The 12,866-nt window shown below is 27.4% G+C and overlaps 1 protein-coding gene and 1 long non-coding RNA gene across 2 annotated transcripts; both read left to right on the top strand.

Moving 5' to 3' along the window:
- The first annotated feature begins 6,905 nt into the window (after window positions 1-6,905).
- LOC136079468 (homeobox-like protein HDP1) lies at window positions 6,906-8,169 on the top strand. Its single transcript, XM_065795207.1, has 2 exons — window positions 6,906-7,143; window positions 7,399-8,169. The coding sequence occupies exons 1-2, from the start codon at window positions 6,906-6,908 to the stop codon at window positions 7,923-7,925; spliced, it is 765 nt and encodes a 254-aa protein (XP_065651279.1). The 3' UTR covers window positions 7,926-8,169.
- A 1,283-nt stretch (window positions 8,170-9,452) lies between these two features.
- On the top strand, window positions 9,453-11,589 carry LOC136079868 (uncharacterized). The gene is made up of 4 exons (XR_010638286.1): window positions 9,453-9,739; window positions 10,387-10,481; window positions 10,606-10,771; window positions 10,892-11,589. It is a non-coding gene; the product is annotated as an uncharacterized LOC136079868 (long non-coding RNA).
- Window positions 11,590-12,866: the final 1,277 nt, after the last annotated feature.

The raw sequence follows: 12,866 nt of genomic DNA, 5'->3' as shown, positions 1-12,866 counted from the left end.
GCACGGATTTTGGGAATTTGTTAATTTCATGTTGTTATTTTTATGAAACAAAATGCTTGTGAGTGTTTCAAGTGAAATATCAAACTTCTAAGACTCATATTTAATATATTTTTGATGAGAAATGGTAGTCATCAATTATTTCTAGCTAGAAGATGATGTTTTGAAAGTTATTGTATATTTTTCAAAATGTAGCGATATTATTACCCAAAAAAATAAAATTATAAAAATATGTATATTTAATTTATTCAGGTAGCCTAAAATATGATAAAAATATTTTTGTTATAATTATTCTTTAAGAAAATCAAAATGGTGTACATATTGCATAAAGTCCTAGCTTTTAATTGCTAAAACAAAAAAAAACAAAAAACATCACGCACAGAAATGGAAACACCCTGTATCATTTCCTATAAGTATTAAAGTATAGACATTGTAAACTAGTTGATCCTTACCGTAAAGCTCACCAAATAACTGCACAAAATAAGTTAGTAACTGACAAGCAAAATCAACATTTTTTCAACAAAACAACTGGCCCAGCGCATACTAAAAAAAGTCTAAATTCAGTTGCTTTCCTTTTTTTAACATCTAATTAAGACCTTGGCTTGCTAGAAGATTTATTTGGAATGTAACAACATATCTGGAACAATACGCCAGATAAAGTATTGACTGTAATCTGAGACAATTTACAACAATCACGTTGTTTAACCATAAGTTGATGAGTCTTTGCATACCCCTAAGTATACTAGATGCATATAGTCTAAAAGACACTTTGTCACCATGTCAAAATTAAATTCCATTTAACACATTACTAAGATGTTCAGAATGCTTTTGATGATAAAAATCTGAATAAGTGCTTAAAATCGATGAATATGTGGGAGTGTTATCCTGCCACACCACTCTACTTTCTGAACACAACACTTACATCAGTTATAACCATTGTGTCCCTTAATACATTTAACAATTGCTCTAGCTGGTACATCACATATAATAACAGCAAGATTGATTTCATACTCAAAATTTTTAGAGATAAAAACATCTTTTGGAAGAACTTTGAACTCTACCAAAAAATTGTGTGGATAATCAAAAATGGAATTAGGTTTTTAGGCACCACTTTTTAAACAAATCTCTAAAAATCTAATTTGGGTCGCCCAAAATTGCGAGGCCAATAGCAATATTTATAAACAGCAAAGACATTTTGCAAACTTTTTTAAATTTTTTACATGTATGTTTAAATTTTGTCACTATTTTAGATTTTCATTGAATAATTTCCTACATGTTTTTTTAATATAAAATATTTATGGGGTATTATTCTTTTTCACTATCAGCTATCAAGCTGGTTGAACTGACTTGATCAGCTTCAGCTTTAATTTGAAGCTAATGAGTTTAAAGCTGAAGCTGAAACATCAGCTGTAATCCTTAACTTACAGACAACATAGTTAATGTGATGTATATACTTTATGATAATACATGTGTTTTTTATACTTGAATACTTAATTTTTTATTTTAAACTACTTAATTTTTTTTTATACGTGTTATTTTATAATATTTAATACATAAGAAAATATTGACTTTTGCCCAATATTCTTTAGATAAAAATAAGATTTTCTTACTCTAATCATAGTAATAAACAAAGGTAATATTTACTCTAATCATTATATTTGTCCCCCAAAGTTCATGCAATTCTATCATACATAAGTCTCTCACTAATTCTAATAAATAAAAGTTATAAACATAACTGCTATAATTAAATTTACTAACCTGTCATTACTTATATTAATCAAAAATACAATCTGGTTGTTGAAGTCACTTTAACTCACATCAGTTTGCAAATATTGTCAACAGTCAGTGTGCACCAAGCATAAATATTCTTAAACATGCTGCAAAATAGAAGATATACATAAGATACATATTATATAAGACCTTTTTTTGTTCCTTTAACCTGGAACTTAATATTTTTATCCCAACATTTTAAAATTAAGTTATGGAAAAGAAAAATGTTGTTTAACTTAAATAAGGATATAGTCATGACTTATATAATAACTATCATTTGATTTGTAGTTATCGTTAATTATGTTAAAGTTATCAAGTTAAATTTTTAAAGTTTTATAATCAGTATTGTAAACATAAGTTAAGTATTATAAATGTTACCAAGTATAAGCACTGCAAGTATAAGTTATTATTATGTATATTATGATGTTATTGTTAATATAACAAGCGTACAATTTTAAATCAAAGTCAATAATATCAATAATTGAAAAAATGCAGTTGATGTATAACAATAAAGCTTTTTTTTGCATTTATATGTAAACACTTAATATTTATATCTGACGATGGGTAAACTTAAGTTTACCCACTGATGTTAACTAAGTACTTATTTAACATCAGTTATTTTGCTAGCATAAAATATAGAAAAATCAATGGAAAAGAGTTGATCTGTAAAAACAATTTAAAAGCTTTAAATTCACTAATTATAACCTATACATCACAACATTTGCCTGTTTGTACTTTTTAAATGTTTTTGACTAAACCAATACTTTGATTAACCTCAAAGCAGTTATTCACTAGCAAAAGCAAAACTTCATTAGTAGCAAAATCGAAACTTTATTTTTTGATCATTTTAAAAATGCAAACAGTGTCTTGATAGAATAGTTACTACATGTTTAATAGTTACTGGTAAACTTTGTAAATTTATTAAAAAGATTTGATGTATATGGTTATTTTGAAACTAGATTTTTTTTGTTTGTTTTATTACTTAAATTGTAACATTACCCATTATTTTATCATAAGACTGACTATTTCATAAAAAATTTTATATTATTTTTATGTACATCTTTATAAAGGTCAGTGATTACTTTAGTATAGTTTATGTTAATATGGGTTGTTAAAAACAGCAACTTTTTTAATTTTTTAACCATTAGATAACTTTTTCATAACGTGAAAGTTATATAATGGAAAACAGCAGTAAAAACTGTTTTCCATTAAATAACTTTCACGTTATGAAAAATCACACAGGAAGAGTGCCACCAGTTTTCTAAAATTTCGTTTGTTAATTATTTTTAATGAATAAGTTCAATACTTTTGCAAATCTTTTGTTGCGTACCTCAAACTCTGAATAATAGATATAAGATAAATATCGCTCGGTAACGTAAGCGATATAACGTAAGTTAAATATATAGTATAAAAAAAAGTTTATTTTCCTTAGCCGGTCACCTCTGATAAAATTTTATATATTTTTTAAATTTGCAAATAACTCTTAACATTTTGTAAAAGTTTCTTATTGAAACTGATTTACTGAATCGTAGAAATCTAGCTTATTTTATTTTTTAGACTAACAGCTTTCATACAAATTAGCTAAAAGTTTAATTTACAGTTTAAATAGGCAATTATTTGATAACGTTGTTGCGCGTGTAACGTAAGTAAAAAATGGAATTGCCCACATATATATCAAGACCTCAGTGGAAAAACCGGCGTTGTCACATTTAAAAAGTATTAAGAAAGTTTTTATTGATCATTAATAAAAGTCTTTATTTAAAGCAAATGAAACTAAGCAATTTAAAAAAATTTATATTATAATTATTTTATTTAAAATTTATTCAAAAACAAAACATTTTGTAATTTTTTATACAAAAATTTTTTTTTCTTTGCTTTAAATAAAGACATTTATTAATGATCAACAAATACTTTCTTAATACTTTTTAAATGAATAGCCCTGAAAAGATTACTACACAAAACTAAAAAGCTGTTTATGAATTTAAGTTACAATAGAGTTTTATATTAAATTAATAATTATTTTGAATCACATTTGGGGTGAGGCAAACATTTTTACGCGTTCTGTTTTAGGAAAAAGGGCAAAACTATTTTGCAATATTTTTCAAAACATTTTCAATTAGCATAAGATCGAACTTAATTAAATTTGGAGTTTGCTTAATGTCTTAAAGCGTAAGATTTGACACATCTATAAATCCTATTGGGGAACATGAAGAATTTGCACAAATATTCTCAAAATATTATTAAAAAATCGTTAAATACGAAGTATTAAAATTTTAACAATATTCCCAATTCTTGTGTTCTTTTGGTCTACAATCATACGGGCAAGTTGGGAGGACAACTTCGCTATCCGAAATATTTGCTATCATTCCAATAAATCTATGTTTATTTTTTCTTTTTGATGGAAACGGAACACTACCATTAAATTGAGTGCACAGGTACGCATCGTGTTGCATAACATCATCACTTATCAAAGGCCATATATATTGTCCTAAAACATCTTGACCATCTCCCCAGGGTGCTTCAGTATCAATAGTACGTTTGATACTTTTTTCAATTACTAACTTTGCAATAGTATCACCAACAAATGGTCTCTTCATGTTTCGAAAACACCATGTTCCTCCAAGTATATAAACCCCATGAAGGGGATGGTCTCTCATTACATGAAATAGCTTATTACTATTTAACCATTCTCTTACAGCATCTTCTTCTCGTGGTAATAAAAGTGAGTCTAAATCTCTACTGCACATTACGTCAACATTGTGATCGCCAGCTGCAAGAAACCGCCATGTCATTCCATTTATATGTGATACATTTCCGAATTCAGGTATAAATCCCACATCATAAAAGAAAAGATTTTTGTATTTGTTTTTCAAAGAACTTTGTAGCGATATACTAATCATTTTAACATCGTGGTATAATCGAACGCTCCAGTTTTTATAAAGACTACTTTGGGAAGCAGTGAAAGCAATCTTTTCAACAGCACTGCCATACCTTTCCCAATTGTTTCCAAATAGAGAATAAGACAATATATACGGGGATTCAATGTTTTCTTGGGAAAAATAAGTTTGAAAATCTGACTTTATTGAATGAGTTTCTAATAAATTTGCAGTAAAAGTCTCTTTCGTGTTTTTTTTTTGTTTCTCGTTGTATTTAATATATAAAAGTATAAACCCTAAAGCTGACAATATTATACGTAAATATAAAGTTCTCATATTTCTCATTCTAGACAAAAAGTATTATCGTCTTTTAATTTAGTATGTAACTATGTAGTTGCGATATTTTAAACTGTTTTGGACAATAGTTATGATAATAGTTATATAAGCCATACACTCACGATTTTTATATTTGAAACGCTAACTAAGATTAATTTTTTTTATTATGCTGCTTTCGCAACGCTTCAATAAAGTTTTAACAGACGTTGCCGGAAATAGAGCTGACATTAAAGTATTTAATGAAAATACTTCCATTGTTTTAATAATGAGTCAATCTATTGTTTTAATAATAACCTACCAAAAGAAACGATTAAAGCGCCTTAAAATGCGTGCATTATAGATGACTTTCCATGCAATGTCACATTTTTTGTAAACAACATGCGCGTGTGTACTTGTTGGGAGAAAACGTTAAAACTTTACAAGTATGGATGGTGTTCTATTGACTTCACGATGCACAGTGACTCAGGACGATCAAAAGACGGCAAAAATTAAATAAAATTTGACACAAATTGTAAATAAATAATGTTATATATCAAAATAATATTTTTTGGGTCAAAGATTTCAAGTATGTTGATAAAGTTTTTTTTTACGCCCAGCTTCGACGCTTATAATGCATGTATGCGCTCGTTAAAGGTGTATAGGTATAAAGGTATAAAGGTGTAAAGGTATATACGCGTTATATACACGTATATACACGTTATACGTTATATACGTATACGTTATATACGGTATATACACGTTAAAGGTGTATAGGTATATACGCGTACAAAAAAATTTTTCTTTAAGTTTTAGAATCTTCAAGATAAGCACATTATCTTGATATATTACTCTACTTTAAATTTTTGTAAAAATGATTTTTAAAGGATGTTGATACATAGAGAAAAAAAGTTATTATTTGTTACATTTATTTTATTATTTACATTACAATTAACTTAATAACTTCATCTGGTTACGGTTTTCCTTGATAGCTCTTATGTTTTCTAAAATATATGCTGGATATTTTTGGATCTGATCTTATTAGAAGGTAGTGCATCTGATTCATCATTGTGTTTAAGCTTGATATTTTTGCCGTGTGCTTAAGTCCAGAATTTCTTGTCTGTTTATTTAAACTCTCTAATGCATCTTCCGAATAAACCCCGATTGGCAAAGGTAATTTATGTGATATAGAAGAACTATGCAGCAGCAGTTTATGTACAGTAGGAGTCATAACATACCAGTCGTACAAACTCATATTACGCTTGGTTGTTTCAGTGCAGTAAAAATCTAATTCATTGATATTAATAGGATATCCACAAGATATGGTTATGAGAATATTATGCAATCTTTCAATTATATCACAATCAACTTTAGTAATTTTAGAAAAAACTTCGCTATTTTTAAATGCTCTTCTGGCAGTATTGCCGTCATTGGTATTTCCAGACCCAGTTTTAGGCATGCCAATATATAGGCTTAACTGTTCTCTGAAGAGTACCTAAATCTCTTTTTTTTTTTAAGTCTACAGATAATTTTTTCTCAATTTTTTTTGGCTTATACTTTTTAATTTCAATTTTATAACTCAAACAAAGAATAAATTCCAAGCATTTTATCCAGCAATCCAAAGCTGAAACTCCGAGCCCCAAGGCTGAGTCATTCTCAGTTTTTGCTTTTAATAAATCAATATTGTTCATTTTCACGTCACGTAGATAAACGTGGTAAAAGTCACGTAGAGAAACGTGGTAAAATTCACGTAGATAAACGTGGTAAAATTCACGTAGATAAACGTGATGAAAGTCACGCATTCATTTATGGTTTTTTTTGACTATTTTAGTTTTATAATTGTCAGGGGAATTATAACTTTGTATTTATATACGATTTTATGTTCTGAACAGAAGGTTGAAAAGCGCTCAGATAGTTGTTTTTAATATATACATATAAACGAATACAAGAATGCAACAAGCTATTTTGGCCATTATGCCACCAGTATTTGATGGTAACCACCAACGGCTTATCTGTCAACTGCGAACATATATTGCAGCAATAGACATTGACGAAGCGAAGAAAAAGACGATAACATTAACATGTTTTAATTGCGGAAATTTTGGACATTATGCACTGGACTGCGAGGCAAAATGCAAGAACTGTTCACACAATCATCAAGCCAAAGTTTGCATCAAACCATTGCAAGGTTTAAAAGGAAAAGGGAGAATTTGGAAATAATTGGCATCCAGTATTCTCCCGGAAACAGCGTTGCCATCATTAAAAGTTGAAATAAACGAAGAGAAAGGAATAAACAAAGACAACGAAATAAACGAAGAGAACGAAGCAAACGAAGAGAACAAAATAAACAAAGAGAACGAAGTAAACGAAGACAACGAAATAAACAAAGAGAAAGAAATAATCGAAGAGAAATAAATAAACGAAGAGAAATAAATAAACGAAGACAACGAAATAAACGAAGAGAACGTAGTAAACGAAGAGAACGATAAAAACGAAATAAACAAAGAGAACGAAATAAACGAAGAGAAAGAAATAAACAAAGAAAACGAAATAAACGAAGAGAACAAAATAAACAAAGAGAACAAAGTAAACGAAGAGAACGAAGTAAACGAAGAGAACGAAATAAACGAAGAGAACGAAATAAACGAAGAGAACAAAGTAAACGAAGAGAACGAAATAAACGAAGAGAACGAGATAAACGAAGATAACGAAATAAACGAAGAGAACGAAATAAACGAAGAGAACGAAAGAAACGAAGAGAACGAAAGAAACGAAGAGAACGAAATAAACAAAGAGAGCGAAACAAACGAAGAGAAAGAAATAAACGAAGAGAACGAAATAAACGAAGAGAACGAAATAAACGAAGAGAACGAAATAAATGAAGATAACGAAATAAACGAAGACCGCGAACAAAAGATAACGCGCCGGACGAATAATATAAGAGCCCCACAACAATTAGACATGAGTTAATTCACCAAGAGGGCATGTTCTATTAAAGTTGGTGAATTAAAATTGTTACATATACTTGGTATAAGTCACGTAGATAAACGTGGTAAAAGTCACGTAGATAAACGTGGTAAAAGTCACGCATTCATTTATGGTTTTTTATGGCTATTGTAGTTTTAAAATTGTCATGGGAATTTTAACTTTGTATTTATATACGATTTTATGTTATATACATATAAACGAATACAAGAATGCAACATTTGAAGAGTACACTTTGCAGAAATTTCATTAAAGTGTATATTCTCATTACAGCATTTCAATTTTTTCTCGAAAATATCGTACATAGGATAAATATGTACCCAGACGGCACAACTCGTTTAAAAGTTACGCGTGGTTTCTGTTGCGTGTTTAAAAAAACCCGAAAACACTAAGAATAACACGTGTCAAGAATAGAGTTTTGATTCCGTGAAATTAACTATATATTTTACCAAAAAACCAGTTTGGATATCAAGTTTTTAGTGATGGTTTTTCAGTTACAAAAATGGAGTATTAAATTATCAGAAGTTTTCGCAACGAATGTGAAACCATTACTAAAAGCACGCGATTGTTTAAATTTATTGCATTTTTATTATTCGGAAGGTTTTAGAGTGTAACAAGAACATTCAGAAAAACATTTGTCGAGAAAATTGATATGTTAAATATATTCAGTTTTTGTTAAGTATTAGCATATATATATATATATATATATATATATATATATATATATATATATATATATATATATATATATATATATATATATATATATATATATATATATATATATATATATATATATATATATATATACATATAAATATTTATATATATATACATATAAATATATATATATTTATATGCACATATATATATATATATATATATATATATATTTATATGCACACACACACACACATATATAAATATATATATATATATATATATATATATATATATATATATATATATATATATATATATACACACACACACACACATATATAAATATACGCGTGTGTATTTATATGTGTGTGTATATATATATATATATATACACGTGTATCTATATACATACATACTTGTGTATCTATATAATTTATACAATGTATATTTTATATATGTATGTATAATACATATAAAATATGTATGTGTTTATTTATGTATTCATATGTATACATGTGTGTATGTATAAGTCTATATATTATGTATGTATGTATAAATATATATATATATATATATATATATATATATATATATATATATATATATATATACATATTACATATATACATACATACATACACTTATAAATAAATGTATATGTTATGTATACGTAATATATACACATATACACACATATGTGTGTTTATTTCGTCGTATGTATATTTGTGTGTATTTGTATCTGTATATGTGTGTTTATTTCTGCGATGAAAAAATATATATATATATAAAATACATTTTTTGTGTTAACAGTATTATTGTTATTACAATTGTTATTATTGTTATATGTTTGAAAAATACTAGTGTTGTTCCTATATAAATGTGTGTGTACTAAATGCTATAGGATATCCTATTAATAATAATTATTTAACAAAAATGAAAAGAACAAGTTCAGCATAGTAGAAAGAATATATGAAAAAATATCGATCAGCCTTAGCTGGAAATTTATTTCCTGAATGTTTAAATTTGTCTTCGAGCTGTGAGGCTGCACCAATATACTACCTATGCTTCATTGAATAAACTTTCTCTACCAATATTGACAGCAAAATCTAGTAATACTTTGTTGCAAAATACTGTCCGTAAGTAACTTTACTTTTCTGTAAATCAATTGTTTATATTTGAAAATTATTATGTAAATGTTAAATTAATTTTTAATTGTTTGAGAAGATACAAAAATGAGTCAGCAAAATAAAAAATATGGCATTAGCTGAAGCCAGCAAGAAAATTTCTTGCATAGTCTATCTGATTGCAGAAATGATAATTTTTTTTGCTGAGAATGGTAAGGGTCTATTATCAAGCAGACTATGGCTAGTGATATGCATTAGCACTTCTTGAACTTTTTTTGTTTTGTTTGTGTGTGTATATATATATATATATATATATATATATATATATATATATATATATATATATGTAACATTTTTAAACCAGAATATGTGGGTTTTAATAAGCAACAAAACATAAATTGAAAAGATTCTACTATAAGTCTTCTACTTACTTATAATCTACTAAAATAATCTTACTAATTCTACTAAAAGTCAACTACTAAGTTTTTCACATGTTCAACAAAAAAGAGAATGATAAAAAATATTAATGGTGGTACAACTGTTAATGAAAATACTTGTATTGAAACTCTAGTTATTTATCTTTAACTTCAAAAAATTTAAAATGACACTATTATATTATATTTCTGGTAAATTTTGTTTTTGCAAATTTTATCTTTTAGGAGTTTTACCGTTATCACATAATCTAGATGAAGACAATATATTTATAGAAGACTTCAGAAACTTAATGAAGATAATAATATTAATGTTGATTAAGGTAGGTGACTATTAATGAACAGGGGGCATGTGTGCATTTGGTTTTTTTAAATATTATGTATAACTTATATTTATATTTATTACCTATATTTGAGTGTATATTACTCTAATTTATCTTAAAACAGGATATTTGCACTTTAACAAGCAACAAAACCTAAATGAGATGGTTTCGAATCAACCTTTAAAGATTTCTATATTTATAAGCAAAAATCAATTGAGAGAGGATTTACATCCTGGTACAAATGCTAATGAAAATACTTGTGAATACTCGGGCTTCTGGGTCTCTCCAAAGTAATTACTTATTTGCATTTAATTTAAAAGTTTATAATATTTAAAAAGTACAATAGTATATTTGATGAATTATGTTTCTTAATGGGTTTCATAAATTCTTAAAGGGCGTCTCTAGTTTAGGTTGAAGTAGGTGGCTCTAAAAAACAACTTGAAAAGAAGAATGAAGGGTCGATTCCGTTTAAATGTACAGACACAAACAAACGTGATTAATAAGGAAAAAAGCAATTTTACTCTTCCATCAAATCATCACTCTGGTTTTTTCAAACAGCATTTTTTATAGTGCATTTATTTAAGTACAATACAAAACAATAGACTAAGATAATCATTTATTTTGATATTTATTATAAAACTTGTTTTTTTTTAAATAGATTAAGGCGAATCATCAAAAACCATTACCAATACAGATCGACCAAAAAATCAGACAAACGAAACCTCTCCCATGGATGATGCCATGTTTTAGCAAAAATGATTGTGTCACACCATTACATAAAAAGAAATTTGGGCTACTGCAATAGTTTTTAGATAAAGATTTGAATTAAATTAAATTTGAACAGGTTACCTCAATTGAGGAATTAGTAAAGTTCGAGACCCGACTTTTAAGAAAAATTAGAAAGAACATTCGATGCTACTGGAATTGTTTGTAAAAATGCGAAAGCGTATTGTTAAACGATTTTAGATTTTATAATGACGGAAGAGGCGATCAATCGAAATTAAATATTATGTATGGTAACCATGTGCCAAGCGTCTTTTATTAGTTTATTTTAATGATTTGGTTTTTTATTTCTCTGTTTATTTTTTCTTCGTAGTATTATTGTAAAATAATTTACCTTAAAAAACAAAAATAAAACAACAAAATTGTCGTAAATATAATGTAGTATATATTAAAAAAAGGTTTACATGTTTAAAGCTATAAACGTGTCTAAAACCTACGAATTTTTGGTCTATCATTAAATCGTGCTGAACAGCTGTTAGTTCAGGCATAAGTTTAGAAAACTTATGCCTGAACTAACTTAAGGCATTAAATAAAGTTTCCGTTTGGAAACTTTATTTAATGCCATAAGTCCGTTTTAAATTAAAGAAAACACGAATTTAAAACCTCATAAAACACGAGTTTAAAACCTCAAAAACACGTATTTAAAACATAAAAAAACTCGTGTTTGAAACCTTAGAAAACACGTGTAAAACTCCAGTTAAACTTCCCGTGAAATCCACGTGTTTCTGGTTTACGCCTGGATCGTAACAAACACGTGTTTATACGGGTTTCAATTCCGAGATTAAAACCAGATGTGCCGACTGGGTACATTGTGTACAAGAGCTGAGTTTTTGATCATTTGATATTGTTTATCGCTGAGATCAGTGTTCATTTTAACGCGTGAGCTTCCTCTACACTCATATAAATAGGAAAGATTTTATCCAAAGTTTCATTAACTTTTTCTATCTCTAAAACATTAGAAATGTTGTTTTTTAAAGAGGTTTTTTTTTCTTCTCCAGCAGCATTTGTACTTTTTGCAGAAGCTAAAAATAGAGTTTCATGATGTTCAGTAACTAGTTCATTCATTTTTTTTCTATTGCTTCGCTCTCCAAGAATACTCCATTGCTTATGGGGCCTTTCAGAACCAAAATGGCAATTTTTATTGTTCTTAAGATTTCTTTGAAGCCAACGATTTTTTTTTTGTATAAATGTATCATAATTTCGTCCACATTGTTTAAGTTTTTTCTTCACCTTTGAAATAAATATAACTAAAACAACCTTTACTCTATTTAAGTTTTCTTTGCGAATTTTTTCAGTATCTTTTATTTCATTAAATAAATCCTTCCATAATCTTAATTTATCCTCTCCAAACTCACGTATATTTGGGATAAGATCTAATCATTTCATTGTTATTGTTTTGAAGAACCATCAATATAATAAAACTAATATATCAGAAACATTTTTAATTACACATATTTTTTTAATTTACACTGTTTAAAATTTTATTTTGTTATGGCTTTAACAATTGTCACATTGTTACATCCTGTAATAAGACTAAAATTCTTAGTTAACTTTATATTACAGGAAATACTTTAGTTGTTCAGTTATGCTTTTTCAAACATG

Source organism: Hydra vulgaris, chromosome 04, assembly GCF_038396675.1.
Source record: "Hydra vulgaris chromosome 04, alternate assembly HydraT2T_AEP".
NCBI lineage: Eukaryota > Metazoa > Cnidaria > Hydrozoa > Anthoathecata > Hydridae > Hydra > Hydra vulgaris.
This window is presented reverse-complemented; position numbering and strand designations above follow the sequence as displayed.

What these genes read in the sequence shown, in the direction of transcription:
- LOC136079468 (XM_065795207.1), top strand. Translation starts at nt 6,906, where the DNA reads ATGCAACAAGCTATTTTGGCCATTATGCCACCAGTATTTGATGGTAAC. An exon ending in TTGCATCAAACCATTGCAAG is followed by an intron (nt 7,144 to 7,398) that starts GTTTAAAAGGAA and finishes AAATAAACGAAG; the next exon opens with ACAACGAAATAAACGAAGAG.